This window comes from Pipistrellus kuhlii, unplaced genomic scaffold (assembly GCF_014108245.1).
Source record: "Pipistrellus kuhlii isolate mPipKuh1 unplaced genomic scaffold, mPipKuh1.p scaffold_m20_p_8, whole genome shotgun sequence".
NCBI lineage: Eukaryota > Metazoa > Chordata > Mammalia > Chiroptera > Vespertilionidae > Pipistrellus > Pipistrellus kuhlii.
In genome coordinates this window covers 33,812,355-33,827,820 of record NW_023425584.1, presented here as the reverse complement: position 1 = coordinate 33,827,820, position 15,466 = coordinate 33,812,355, and the positions used below count along the sequence as shown (strand labels likewise).

The following is a 15,466-nucleotide window of genomic DNA, read 5'->3' as shown; positions in this document are numbered from 1 at the left end:
ATCTCGGGTCCCCTGCTACTGACTCGGAAGTCGGTCCACAATTCAGCGGCTCTCTCCTTGCTGGACGGCTCGTGCGGTCCTTGGATCGGGGGTCTCACTTTGCACACGGTCAGCCTTTGACACTTATTTCGTTCTCGTGAAGGCCCTGTGATGTGGGAGTATTGTCCCCATTTCGCTGGTAGGGAAACTGAGGCTCAGAACCTAGAAGTGGTTTACTTGAGCTCACTACTAGTAAGTTAGCGATAGAGGAAACTCCATCTCCGCGATTAAATACCTTTTGAGTTCCAACTGTTAACCCCCAGCAAGACCTCTCCTTAAACTCCTTTCCTGACAAACTCATAATTCTGTAAGAACCACAATCTCTTGCCAAGGTTATTGCTGGGAAGTGCTCTGGTCCCTTCCTTTGCTCTTCAGGTATTCTAAGCACAGCAGCCCCAGTGATCCTCCTGAAACAAGCCCTATCATGACACCCAGGTGCTCCAATTCTCCAACACTTTTTTTTTTTTTTTTTTTTTTAATCCTCACCCAAGCATATTTTTCCATTGGTTTTTAGGGAGAGGGAAAGACAGAGAGAAATATTGATGTGAGAGAAACACATCAATCTGTTGCTTCCTGTATGAGCCCCAACCAGGGCCCGGGCTGGGAAGAAGCCTGCAACCAAGGTGCTTGCCCTTGACTGGAATTGAACCTGAGATCCTTTGGTCCAGAGGCCAATGCTCTATCCACTGAGCCAAACCTTCTAGGGCTCTCCAAACACCTTTTTATCCCTTCAAAAAGCCAAAATCACCCAGCTGGCCTTAGTGGCTCACTTCCAGGAAGCCTCTCAGTAAGTTTCAGTTTCTAGGTCTTTTATTTTTTACCGGAGGCCTGGTGCTTGAAATTTGTGCAAGGGGGGGGGGGGGGAGTGTCCCTCACCCCAGCCTGCACCCTCTCCAATCTGGGACCCCTTGAGGGATGTCTAACTGGCAGTGGGACATCCCTCTCACAATCCAGGACTGCTGACTCCCAACTGCTCACCTGCCTGCCTTCCTGATTTCCCCTAACTGCTTCTGCCTGCCAGCCTGATCACCCCCTAACAACTCCCATGCCAGCCTGATTGATGTCTAACTGCTCCCCTGCCAGCCTGTTTGCCCCAATTTCCCTCCTCTGCCAGCCTGGTAACCCCTAACTGTCCTCCCCTGCAGGCTTGATCACCCCCAACTGCCCTCCCTTGCAGGCCTGGTCCCTCTAAACTGCCTTCTCCTGCAGGCCATCTTGTGCTGGTCATCTGGTGTCCACATGGGGGAGGGTCTTTGACCACATGGGGGCAGCCATCTTGTATGTTGGAGTGATAGTCAATCTGCATATTACTCTTTTATTAGATAGGATAGAGGCCTGGTGCATGGGTGGGTGTCAGTTGGTCTTCCCTGAAGGGTGTCCTGGATCAGGATGGGGGTTCCCTTGGGGTGTGGGGCAGCCTGAGTGAGGGGCCTGTGGGCTGGCCATGCCCCCTGGCGACCCAAGGAGAGGCCCTGGTATCTGGAATTTATCTTCTATAATTGAAACTTTGTAGCCTTAAGTGGAGGCCTGTGCTGGGCAGGGTGTGTGGGAACCTTGGCTTCCTCTACTGCCTGGGAAACCCAAGCCTCTCTCCTGCTTTCTCGGTGGCCGCAGCCATCTTGGCTGGGTTAATTTGCATACTTGCTGTGATTTGGCTGGTGGGTGTGGCTTGTGGGTGTAGTGGAGTGGTGTTCAATTTGCATATTACTCTTTTATTATATAGGACTAGAGGCCCGGTGCACAAAATTCATGCACTTGGTGGCGGGGGATCCCCCTGCCTGGTCTGCACTCTCTTGCAGTCCAGGAGCCCTTGGGGAATGTCTGACTGATGGCGTAGGCCCACTCCCTGGCCTTAGCGCTGCTGTGGAGGTGGTAGAGTCTCCTGCCACCCCCATTGCGCTCGTCACCTATAAGCCTAGCTTCTGGCTTAGCGGTGCTCACCCTGTGGAAGAGCACTGACCACTAGGGGGCAGCTCCTGTGTTGAGCATCTTCCCCCTGGTGATTAGTGCTGGTTGTTCCACTGTTCAGTTGATGTGTATATTAGCCTTTTATGCCTGCAGGATTGGGCCAAAACTGGCCTCCAACATCCCCTGGGGGTCCCAGATTGCAAGAGGGTGCAGGACAGGCCAAGGAACCCCACTGGTGCACGATTGGGGCTAAGGAGGGATGCAAGGGGTTGGCTAGCTGGGGAGGCACTGTGGGAGGGCTCCGGGGTGTATCTGGCCTGCCTCACTCAGTCCCAATTGGCCAGACCCCAGCAGCAAGCTAATCTACTGGTCAGAGCATCTGCCCTCTGGTGGTCAGTGCACATCATAGCAAGTGGTTGAGTGGCTTTAGCATATCGTTAACATATTATGCTTTGATTGGTTGAATGGACAACAGGACGACCAAACACTTAGCATATTAGGCTTTTATTATATAGAATTTTTATTGATTTCAGAGAGAAAGGGAGAGGGAGAGAGAGATAAAAACATAAGTGATGAGAGATAATTATTGATTGGTTGCCTCCCACATGCCCCACATTAAAAATCAAGCTGCAGCCTGGGCATGTTTCCTGGCTGGGAATTGGACTTGAACTCCTATTATTCCAAAAAGTCAAGCCTCCAGCAAAATTCCTGTAATGGTTAGCATATCTATGGCAGGAGCTATTTGCCTGAAAGCCCTGGGAAAAATGCAAGCTATCGGGTCTAGTAATAATTAATGTCGTTTTTAAACATTCGTTTAAAATCTTGCTTGGTGTTGACTTGTATTGACATAACCTTCAAACACGTGGTATCTACAGAACGTGTGAAGTGCAATTAGCAAGTTTTGCTTGAAAAAGTTTGTGTTTGGTTTGGTTTTTGTTGCAAAACTAGGGCTAAGAAGATGGCAGATGAAGAGCATATTCGGCACTGCATGCTTTACGAGTTCCAATTAGGAAGAAAAGCAAGTGAGGCTGCAAAAAACATCTGTAGTGCTCTTGGTCAAGATGCAGTTAGCGCCAGAAAATGCCAGCATTGGTTTGAGAAATTTCGCGAGGGAAATTTTTCGTTAGATGACAAGAGTGGTCGAGGCCATGTGTCCAATTTTGATCAAGAAGCTCTTTAAGCTCTTTTGGTGCAAAATCCTCAAATTACCCAATAAGAGCTTGCGACAACTTTAAATTGTTCACAAAAAACAATTTCCAATCAATTGCGTGCACTTGGCAAAGTCCAAAAGTTTGGAAAATGGGTTCCTCATGAGTTGACCGACAACAACCGTAATCAAAGAGTCACAATTTGCAGTTCGCTCCTCTCTCGTCAAAACCGTTTGCCGTTTTTAGAGCAAATTGTTACCGGAGATGAAAAATGGGTGCTGTATGTTAATTTGAAAAGGCGGCCTCAATGGTTGGACAAAAATGAGGCTCCGCAGCCCACGCCAAAACCTGACTTGCATGCGAAAAAAGTGATGTTGTGTGTTTGGTGGAATTTTAAAGGAATTCTTCATTATGAACTTTTACCATCTACCCAAACCATTACAAGTGCAGTGTATAGTGCCCAATTGGAAAGGTGAGCCCAAGCTTTAAGAGAAAAAGAACCCGCGCTGATTAATCGGAAGGGCGTAATTCTTCACCACGATAACACATGACCGCATACTGCAAGAATCACTGCTGAAAAACTGCGCCAGTTGGAATGGGAAGTTGCATATTCTCCTGATATTGCCCCTTCCGATTACCATTTGTTTCATTCTTTGCAAAACTTTCTTCTTGGAAAAAAATTTAATAATGAAGAATGCCTCAAAAATGCATTGACCGAATTTTTTGCATCAAAATCACAAGAATTTTACAACAGAGGGATTAAAATGCTTCCTGAGCGTTGGGCACAAGTAGTAGAAAACAATGGCAACTATATTGTTGATTAAATTTTGTTGTATTGTTTAAATAAATTCGATTTAAAAAAGTATTAGAAAACGACATTAATTATTACTAGACCTAATAGAATTAAGATAAGAGTCAGAGACTGAGCATTTCACTCCATTACAATTGGAGGTCATCTTAGAGGTTGCCTACCATTGACTGGCTCTCCTTAGGGTTACAATATGGCTGCTAACAACTGCATCACCAATCTTCTTTGAGGTAGGATGCCCCAAAAGGATAGGATGTCAAGTGGAATGGGGAACCTGAGACAGCTGAACAAACTGGCTGAGCAATTTACCCCCAGCTACAGGTCACCTCCCTAGAGATAACATCTAGGACTAAGCTGTATTTCAGCATCAGGTCCAAAAAAGCAGCAAAACCAGGTGGGCATCGCCAGAATCAGCTGCAATGACTAATGATCTCCTGCCCTTGTGCCAACCAGTCAGTGGAGACCGTGAGCCTGAAAGGGTACACCTGGAAAAGCTTACGACTATTCTGTTGAGATCCTTAAGACTGCTTCTAAACTCCCAGCCTTTAAAAAAACCCCTCAAAATGTAGGTTCCCAAAATGAATGAGTTCCCCCTCCCTGGAACATGCCCCTGTCTTTCCCTACCCCCTCTTCTTCCCCCCCAAAGGTGCATTTCCTAAACTCCAGGGGTCCCCATGAGACTTGCAGCAACCAAGTGAGCAACGGGCAGCAGCAGCTTGTCCCAGGCTAAACCCCTGAACCTGTCTCCAGGGCCCCTTTTCTCTGACTTCTCAGAGAGCTAAAGCAGCTCTACCTAGGCTCTTTTCTTTCTTATAATATTTTCAGAGAGCCAAAGCAGCTCACCTATGCTCTCCTGTTGTTTTTTCTGTCATAAACTCTTGTTTCACCATCTTCAGTTTTAATAAAAATACTCTCAAAAGCACCTGAATTAATGTTGTGATTTTTTTTTTTTTTTTACATGAAGTCAAGGACCAACACATTATGGGCCAGCCTGAGGCAGAACCACTTAGGGCCAGGTCCCCTTTCCAGTAACATCATGACAGATCTGAAGTCCAGTTTATCCCCTCTCCCCAGCTATCCTGGCTTCCACCCCTCCTGCCTCCTGCCCTCATAACATGATCACATTGTATATTCATCTATCCATGCAGGTCATTTTCTATATGCACGTTTTCCATAATCAGGATATACTGTTATTCTATGTACTTTAAAAGTATACTTTATGTCATTTTACAGTGTATGTAATTTGTTGGCATGTCACCATTTCAGTAACTCATGCTATGAGCTATCAAATGTTGCTACTTATTTTATCGTAATCTTTTATCTTGGGAACATATCTCATCATCCATGTCGTATTGGACATTTCTGTTATTTCTTTCTTTTTTTTTTTTTGAAAGGGAGCAGGCTTGAATATAAACATGTCCTTTTGTGTACACCTGTAGCAGTTTCTCTATTTTTTTTTGAACATGAAATTGCTGGGTCATGCACATTTTAAACACCTCCCCCCCCAAAAAAAAAGTAAATCTACCTAAAGATTATCATAAAAAATTTTTCACCAAAGTGGCTGTTCTGATGTTACACTTCACCCGACATCCCCAAGTGTTTCCCAGAATTCCCCCGCCCCTGAAATGATCAGACTGTAACATTTACCCGAGAGTTTTCAAGCGGTCACGTGAACAGATAATGTCGGTATAAATGGATACATGCAAAAGGGCCAGAAGAGGTTCGAAGCGCCAGAGAAAACCTTGAAGGGTTAACTAGAGTGTTTTGCGGGCTCTGTGCTACTCCGGTTTCCTTCACAGTGCTGGGGTAACACCTGGAACCACACACCGCGGGAGCAGGCAGGGCCCGCCTCCAGGGCGCACCCCGGTGGCGCCCCCCCCCCAGTAGCAGTTGGTACGTCCTGGCGGCGGCTTCCCCCGCGCGGGGCTCGTTGGTTTCGTCCCCGGACGCCCGCGCCTCCTCCGGGCAGAGCCCGACTTCGCGCGCGCCTCCGCCCGCCCGCCCCCCGCTCCTGACGTGGTGCGGACGCCCGTGACCCCCGCACCGGGAGGAGGGGCTCGGCCAACCGCGAGGGCCGGTCGGTGAGTACCTGCCGCCTCCGCACTCTCCGGGCCGCCCTCTCCCCGCCGCCTCTCCCGCGCGGGGCCCGCGGCCGCTCCGCACTCGCAGGGGCGCCTCTGACCAGCGGGTAGGGCCCTCTCGACGCTCTCGGGACACCGAGGTGGCCGTTTGGGACGCCGGGGAGGCGCCTCCCAACGCCGGGGTGGGCCCTACGGTCGCCTGTCGGCTTCCGCCCCCGGTGCTGGCCCGCCCCTCCCCCTGGGGGTGCGGCCTTCCTCCTCCAGGGCATCCCCGTCGCAGTTCTTACTCCCGCCCGCCCCTCGGAGGCTCTTCCTCCCGCGGAAGCCGGGAGGCGGCAGCGCCGCGCCCTGCCCGGAGGCCGGGTACCGCCCCTCGCCCCTCCCTTGGGCTGTTGCTGGGTCGGAGCGATCCCTGCATTCACTACTTTGCCAGATTTTCCTTGGAAATCCTTATCGTTTACCACTCCCCCCTCCAGCGGAACTGTGGCCTCTCCTCTGTACCACAGACCAGTTGCTTCTATCCTTTTCCACAAACGCGATTATTTAATCTTCATGAGTAGATGCGGGACCTTCAGTTTGCAGATGATCAGTGACACAGCTCAGAGGTAGACCTGGCGTTGAGTCCAGGCACCTTGACTCCAGGGTTCCTGTATAGCCACTCTGTCTTACTGAGATAGAAGTGACACCCAGGAAAAGGGGAAGTAGTATGCTTCTGTCTTTATTTTTTCCAGTCAGGGAGAAGGCATTGCTGTGTAATTCAATCAAAGAATGTCTTTAGAATCAGACACATGGGGCTTCAATTCTCAACATAGTCAATTACCAAGTTAACAACTGTTCGATTTTGAATACATTTCCTAACGTATAAATAGTGATTAAAAACAGCTTATACAGAATAATAAAAACATGTTTGATAATAATAATAATGACAGAAAACTTCCTCTACCTGGTGAAGGAAGTAGACATAAAAGTTCAGAAAGCACAGAGTCCCAAACAAGATGAAACCAAAGAGGCCCACACCAAGTCACATCATAATAGAAATGTAAAAAGTTAAAGACGAGATTCTTAAAAGCAGCAAGAGAAAAGCAGTTAGCTACTACCACTGTCAGCTGATTACTCAAAAGACACTTTGCAGGCCAGAAGGGCGTGGCAAAAAAAGATTTAAAGTAATAAATAGCAAGGACCTACAACCAAGATTACCCAGCAAAGCTATCATTTATTGGGGGTCAGATAAAGACCTTTCAGATAAGAATAAGCTAAAGGAGTTCACCATCACTAAACCAGTATTACATGAACTATTGAAGGGTATCTTATATTACAGAGAGATAATATGCAAATTGACCATCACACCATCACATGATGGCAGCACCCACAGCAGGGGTGAGGCCGGCCCCACCAGAGACCTTGGGTCCTTCTGCACCCTGCACTGACAGCTCGCCCAGGCTCCTCCAACAAGCTGCCCATCCCTTTCTTTTTCCCTCCCCCAAAGTTGAAGCCTGACTGTGCTAACAAATTGGAAGTTATAACCCATGTCATTGAGAGTATCCTCCCTTCCTCAGCTGGGGCCAGCCACTCTGTACCCCTGCCGCCAAAGTCCCCTCAGCCCCGCCAGGGGCCTCGGGTCCTCCTGCACCCCCCACTGACTGAGGCTCAGGCAAGCCTTGGATGGCAGCTGCCCAACCGCCTCTGGCCGGCCCACGGCACAGGCAAGCTTTGGATGGTGGCTGTGTAGCTGCCCAGGGCTGGCCTGAGGCTCAGGTAACCAGAGCTGGCCAAGGCTTGCACTGCTGGCAGTGGCAGCAGCAGAGGTGTGGTGGGGGCATTGCCTTCTCCTGATGGCTGGGTTGCCTCTTGCCCCTGAGGGCTCCTGGACTCTGAGAGGGTGCAGGCTGGGCTGAGGGACCCCCTCCTCCAATTCATGCTCTGGGACTCTAGTTCTTTAAGAAGAGGAAGAAGAAGAGAAAAAAGATTAAAAATATGAACAATAAAATGGCAATACATATTTATTAACAATTGAACCTAAAAATCAAAATAAATGGACAAGCAATCTAATGAACAAAATAAATTGGTGAATAAAATAGAATCAAGGATGGAAACATGGAACAGACATGAATCTCAGAGGGAAAGGGCGGGGAAGGGAGGGGGGAGAGATTCACCAAAGATCTTAGCTATGGACACAGTTGGGTGGTGAAGACCTGGGGCAGGGTGGGAACCAGGTGGAAGGGAGAAAGATGGACATTTGTAATAATCTCAAAAAAAAAAAATCCTGCCGAAACCGGTTTGGCTCAGTGGATAGAGCGTCGGCTTGAGGACTGAAAGGTCCCAGGTTCGATTCCGGTCAGGGGCATGTACCTTGGTTTCGGGCACATCCCCAGTAGGGGGTTTGCAAGAGGCAGCTGATGGATGATTCTCCCTCATCGATGTTTCTAACTCTCTATCCCTCTCTCTTCCTTTCTGTAAAAAATCAATAAAATATATTTAAAAAAAAAATCCTTACTCAAGGATCCTTTTATCGATTTTAGAGAGAGGAAGGTGGAGAGAGAGAAAAACATCGATATGAGAGAGAAATAGTGATCCTGAATGTGCCCCACCGGGGGATTGAACCGTGACCTAGGTATGTGCCCTGACCTGGAATCAAACTAGCAACTTTTTGGTGTACAGGATGATGCTCCAACCTACTGCACCACCTAGTCAGGGCTCAATTTCTTAATATGGTTTGAAGCACAAGATTGTTTTTTAAAAAATACATTTAAAAATATATATTTTATTGATTTTCTACAGAGAGGAAGGGAGAGGGACAGAGAGCCAGAAACATCGATGAGAGAGAAACAACTACCCGCCTCCTGCACACCCTCCACTGGGGATGTACCCGCAAGCAATGAACTTGCCCTTTACTGGAATCAAATCTGGGACCCCTTAGTCCGCAGACCGACGCTCTATCCATTGAGCCAAACCGGTTTCGGCTTAAAAATATTTTTAAAATTAATTTCAGAAAGAAAGGGAGAGAGAGAGAAACATCTATGATGAGAGAGAATCATTGGCTGTCCCATACTGGGGATTGATCCTACAACCTAGGCACATGTGTTCTGGTTCATAGGTTGATACTCAACTACTGAGCCACATTGGCTGGGCAAAGTTTTTGATTAAAAAAAAAGCCCAGTTTCTTTATTTTTGTTGTTGCTTATGCTTTTTTTAAAATTTATTTTTATTTTTTAAATTTAATATATTTTATTGATTTTTTACTGAGAGGAATAGAGAGCTGGAAACATCAATGAGAGAGAAACATCAATCAGCTGCCTCCTGCACACCCCCTACCGGGGATGTGCCCGCAACCAGTATACATGCCCTTGACCAGAATCGAACCTGGGACCCCTCAGTCCACAGACCGATGCTCTGTCCACTGAGCCAAACCGGTTTTGGCTTGTTGCTTATGCTTTTGATGTCATATTTAACAAACCATTTCCTATTCAAGATCCCAAAAATTTATGCCTATGTTTCTCTTAAGAATCTAATTCCATTTCTTGCAACTTTTTGTATATGATAGGTAGAGGTTCTATTTCATTCTTTTGTATGTGGATATCTACATTTATTGAAAAGACTATAATTTTTCCAAGTATTTTGGCATCTTTGATGAAAATTGTCAATGTGTGGGTATTTTCTGGATTCTCAGCTCTGTACCATTGATTTTTGTCTGTCCTTGTGCCAGTGTGCCAGAGCGTCTTGTTAACTAGCTTTGTGATAAAGTTTTTTTTGAAAAACATTTTTAAAAATTGATTTTAGAAAGGGAGAGGGAGAGAGAGAAACATTAATGATGAGAGAGAGTCATTGATGGGCTGCTTTCTGCACGTCCCCTACTGGGAATCAAGCCCACAACCTGGCAGGTGCCCTTGACTGGAATCGTACTCGGGACCCTTTAGTCCACAGGCCAACACTCTATCCACTGAGCCAAACCAGCTAGGGCTGTGGTAAATTTTGAAATTGAGATATGTGGTTCCTTAAAATTATTTCACTTTTTTCAAGATTGGGACCCTCTGTTTCCATGTGAATTTTAGGATCAGCTGTCTATTTCCCAAAAAAAGCCTACAGGGATTTTAAAGTTTCCATTTGCAAATCTACTTCCTTCATTAAATTCATCCCTAAGCTGTTAGAATTCAAATTTCATTTTTGGATTGTTCATTGCTAGTGTTTTTGTGTGTGTGTGTGTGTGTGTGTGTGTGTGTTTTGTATATTGACCTTATATTGTGTAATCTTGCTGAATTAATTCATTTTAGTATTTTGTGGATTTTAAAAAAATTATAAGATTATGTTATAAGCAAATGATGATAGTTTAGTTCATCCTTTTCAGCTTGGTGTCTTTTATTTCTTCTTGAATAATTGATCTACCTAAAATTTTCAGTATAAAATTCAATAGAAAGGATGAAAGTAGACATTCTTGTCTTATTCCTATCTTAAGGAGAAAACATTTAGTCTTTTATCTTTAAGTACTATGTTAGTACTGTTGGTTTTTTTTGAGATATATTTTTATCAGGTTGAGGTATTGGTATTAAAAAATCTTTTTAGATAAATTATATGCAGTCAAGAAAACCAATGATCTGAGTCAGTGTTTAAGGAACGAGGATAATTTGTCATATTATTCCTATTAAAATTTTATTAAAGAGTAGTGGAAAAGTTCAGAATCCAGTTTTACTTTATTGGTTAAAGTATATCTTTTCTTTTATAATATATGACTAAATTACAAATAGCATCTATAAAACTTATACTTAAATTTTTTTTTTTTAATTGATTTCAGAGAGGAAGGGAGAGGGAGAGAGAGATAGAAACATCAGTGATGACAGAGAACCATTGATCAGCTGCCTTCTGCACACCCCCTACTGGGGATCAAGCCAGTAACCCAGGCATGTGCCCTTCACTGGAATTGAACTTTGTACCCGTCAGTCCACAGGCAAACTATCCACTGAGCCAATCTGGCTAGGGTTAGAAAACTTATACTTTGAATGAATTATTTGTCCATGTTTTCAGACAGAAGGATGCCACGAAGAAAGAAAAAAATTAAAGAAGCCCCTGAAGCTCAGAGCTTGGAGAAGAAAGATGCAGAAACTTCCAGTCCTGTCAGTGTGAGGAGGAAGCGTAAACTGGAGGATGCACTCATTGTGATATCTGATAGTGATGGAGAGGTCAGTATTTTGAAGTGTGGAGTTCTAGGTCTCAAACTAGGCCTTGTTAGCGAAGACTGGTTTGTGTTGTAACAACCTTAATGCCAGCTTGCCAGACCTTGCAATTTTTACTCAGTTTCATTTTAATCATCTGTTATTTGAGTTCTTGCAATATACTCTGAACTTGCTTCTGCACTGTCAGCTTTTTCTCTCTGCATTTCACTTAGCTTACTCCAACTTCCTTTTAAGATTTTAGATTTTATATCTTTGTACTTGATTGCTTAAAAATTTGTGACTAATACCTACAAGATTAGTTTAGAACTTTAATACAGTTTACTCTACAGAACCTTCACAGTCTAATCTTACTTATATATATATATATATTTTTTTTAAATATATTTTATTGATTTTTGTACAGAGAGGAAGGGAGAGAGATAGAGAGTTAGAAACATCGATGAGAGAGAGTCATCGATCAGCTCTCTTGCACACCCCCTACTGGGGATATGCCCGCAACCAAGATACATGCCCTTGACCGGAATCGAACCCGGGATCCTTCAGTCCCCAAGCCAGCGCTCTATCCATTGAGCCAAACCGGTCCCGGCTAACCTTACTTATATTCTTATCAACAGTTTATTTCTTGTCCCCTTGCCAAGACTATTACGACTATTTTAAAAAATATATATTTTATTGATTTTTTTACAGAGAGGAAGAGAGGGATAGAGAGTTAGAAACATCGATGAGAGAGAAACATCAATCAGCTGCCTCCTGCACACCCCCTACTGGGGATGTGCCCATAACCAAGATACGTGCCCATAACCAAGATACATGCCCTTGACTGGAATTGAACCCGGGACCCTTCAGTCCTTAGGCCGACGCTCTATTCACTGAGCCAAACCGGTTTCGGCAACTATTACAACTATTAAAGTTTTCCCCATTTGATGATCAATAAGTTGTATATTTTTAATAATCAGAAATATTGAAAATTTTTTCATAACTCTATTGGATACCCTCCTATATAATAAAGAGGTAATATGCAAATTGATCATCATGCTCTCAGAAGATGGTTGCCTATGACCAGGTTGGCAGGGGGGTTAGTGAGAAATGACCAAACAACTGAACAAGCATGCTGTGTGGGTTGACCAGGCCGGCAGGGGGGTTAGTGAGGGACAACCAAACAATTGAACAGCAGGTTGGCTAGGGTTGCCCCGGGCGATGGAGGAAGCCAAGCTTCTGCAGCCCTGGCTGGCTCAGGGCTTCACTCCAGGCTACAAAGTTTCAATTATAGAAGATAAATAAATTCCAACAGAAATGGCTGCCTGCAGACCACCATAGGCCCCTTGCCCAGGCTGCCCCACACCCCAAGGGAACCCCCACCTTGATCCAGGACATTCTTCAGGGCAGATCAGCCAGCCCCCACCCATATACCAGGCCTCTATCCTATCTAATGAAAGAGTAATATGCAGATTGACCATCACTCCAACAAACAAGGTAGCTGCCCCCATATGGTCAAAGATCCTGCCCCCAAGTGGACAGAAGATGGCCAGCAGGGGAGGGCAGTCGAGAGAGACCAGGCCTACAAGGGAGGGCAGTTGTGGGTGATCAGGCAAGTAGGGGTGGATACTTGGTAGGCATCAGGCCTGCAAGGGAGGGCAGTTGAGAGGGACCAGGCCTGCAAAGGAGGGCAGTTGGGGGCAATCATGCCTGCAGGGGAGGACAGTTAGGGGTGGCCAGGTTGGCAGAGGGGAGAAGTTGGGGGCAAACAGGCTAACAGAGGAGCAGTTAGATATCAATCAGGCTGGCATGGGAGTTGTTAGGGGGTGATCAGGCTGGCAAGCAGAAGCAGTTAGGGGAAATCAGGAAGGCAGGCAGGTGAGCAGTTGGGAACCAGCAGTCCTGGATTGTGAGAAGGATGTCCGACTGCCTGTTTAGGATTGGGCCTAAACGGGCAGTCGAACATCCCTTGAGGGGTCCCAGATTGGAGAGGGTGCAGACTGGGCTGAGGTACACGCGCCCCCCCCCCCCCCCCCGCCTCCATGCATAAATTTTGTGTACCGGGCCTCTAGTATATATATATATATATATATATATATATATATATATATATATATATATATATATGTTGCACAACTGAGTCTTAGTGGTTAGGTAGTTCTACCAACATTTTTCTATAATCTACCTTTTCCTAAATTTTATCTTTATTATAAATTAAAATCTTGTCTATAATTTTTTTGTTTTAGATTTAAAAATTTTGTTCTATTGATCTGTCACATATTTTTGGAATTGTTCAGTTATTATCTTGGGTTATTTAGGTAGGCACTTATATCTGCTACTAATGATCATTTTCTCTCTTCCTTTCTAGTACTTCTAGCTAATTTTTTTGTTTCATTGCATTGACTATAGCCTCTAGAATAATGTTTGTTGTTAGCAGTGATAGAGTATATCTTTATTTTGATTTTGAATTTAATTGTGGAAGTATTCTGATGTTATTTGTTTCTTATTTCTACATTTATTTATTATAGAAATATCTTTTAATTGCTTATTTTTTATTAGTATTTTTAGGAATGAATGTTTAATCAAATGCCTTTTCATTATTTAGCCAGATGATGGCATAGTTTTCCTCCTTTAATTAACTATATTTTAATTGGTTAATATATAGTCTAATGTTGGAATATTTTTGCATTTCTGGAGAACATTTTACTTAGTATTACATTAACATAATATGGAATTTACTTTTTCATATCATTTATGAGGTTTGCATTTATATTTCTAGTGGCATTGATTTTTATATAATTGTCCCCTCCCCCCCCCCTTTTTTTTTTTTTTTTACTACATCAGATTTTAGTTTCAGATTTATGCTATAATATAGAAGGGAGCTTTTAATTTTCTTTTTATGTCCTACCGCAGTTTAGATAATAAAAGAATCTTTTGTTCTTTAAAGTATACTAGCACTTGCTCATGAAACTATCATACCAACTAATTTTTAATATACACTTCATGTTCTTTTCATGTTTTGGTATTTTTGTGCAGTTTTAAAAAAACTTTGTTGTTTTGTTTTGTCTTAGAATGTAAATGAGTAAATTGTATGTCATTCAGGAACATTCTGTGCACAAGTTCCTTAATCTAGGAAATTTTCCTGTTGTTACTTCTGGCTACATAAAAATGTACAAGTTTAACCCTTTATGGTTTTAAACAGTTCAGAACTTAAAATGTTTGTCAAAAATAAAGCTGAAAGAATTTTTCTACCATTAAGCTTAGCACACATTTCCTAAATGTATTGCTGCTTGCCAATATCTGTGCACTCATGAGGTTGCAATGAAAATATGTTGCTAGCTTTGTTTTATTAATTCATCTTCCATATCATGATTTGCTTTCTTATATTAAGCTATGTTGCCATTGGAATATGGTACTTGAGCTACCTTCTTTGCTTCAGACTCACACATTATATCCAAGTAGACAACTTTGCCATCTTTAACTAATTATCTATATAGTTTTTTTTCTTAGTAAATATAATATTTATAAGTACTAATTAGTACTTTAAAGTACTAATATTTATATATGAAGTATTAAGCATCTGTGTGAGCTTATTAATTTATACTCAGATTTTTTATTTATTTTGAACTTTATCTTCTATATAAATGTTTAAGTTTTCATAATTTTTTAGTTAGTATTTAGAAATAAGACACTCTGGTTGTTATACTACATTATCAATTGTGGGTTTAAAACTGAACTCAATATGTGAAGGATCATACTTTTGAGTAAAACTAGAATTAAATTTTTGCCCTTTATTTCTTCACAATTACTTGGATCATTATTTTTTTACTGCTATTGCTATTTCAGAAAGATTTGTGTTTTCTTGATGACAAAAGTCCAGTAAAGTTTGTTTGAAATCTGTAAATTAGGATTAAAAATAAATAATATAAAGTTTATTTTTCTCATTTACTAATATTAAAGTATAACTTTAAAAATGGGCTTGATTAAAAATATAGTTAATATAAGTTATAAATAAATGTCTATATTTTCTTAGATATTTATATACTTTGGATTTTAACTAAGGTTAAAACAGCACATATTATAATTTGGAGTTTTTGCAAATGACTAGCCTGCAGCTTTTCACTGTGTAAATCCTCTTATCCTGCATGGATGTTGTAGCAATGTCAGATTGCTGTAAAAGTTTCTAAATGGTTATTCTCAATTTCTGTGCTTATTTTGTTGCAGACCAGAAACAATCAGTGTGCTGATTTTCACCTATAGATCATACTTTGAGTAGCATTAATTGAGGTTGTTTACAGTCTTTTACAATGACAAAACATTCTACTCTGAACATAATTATTC

The 15,466-nt window shown here is 43.0% G+C and overlaps 1 protein-coding gene and 1 long non-coding RNA gene across 12 annotated transcripts in view; one reads left to right on the top strand and one right to left on the bottom strand.

The window, feature by feature from the left end:
- Position 1: 1 nt before the first annotated feature.
- The window catches only part of UIMC1 (ubiquitin interaction motif containing 1), a 70,274-nt gene continuing 54,809 nt past the window's right edge, over positions 2-15,466 (top strand). For 6 of the 11 annotated variants that reach the window (XM_036425270.2, XM_036425264.1, XM_036425268.2 and 3 more), the window contains exons 1-2: positions 8,576-8,595; positions 11,001-11,155. In XM_036425270.2, coding sequence (XP_036281163.1) covers positions 11,009-11,155 — 147 coding nt within the window. In that variant the 5' untranslated portion in view covers positions 8,576-8,595; positions 11,001-11,008. Of the gene's footprint in view, positions 109-5,802; positions 5,985-6,071; positions 6,092-8,574; positions 8,596-11,000; positions 11,156-15,466 lie in introns of those variants that run through there. The other 5 variants (XM_045576782.1, XM_036425263.2, XM_045576783.1 and 2 more) reach the window with 5 other exon arrangements.
- On the bottom strand, positions 4,841-6,108 carry LOC118711854. The gene is made up of 2 exons (XR_004985848.2): positions 5,993-6,108; positions 4,841-5,694 (listed from the first exon to the last, which is right to left on the bottom strand). It is a non-coding gene; the product is annotated as an uncharacterized LOC118711854 (long non-coding RNA).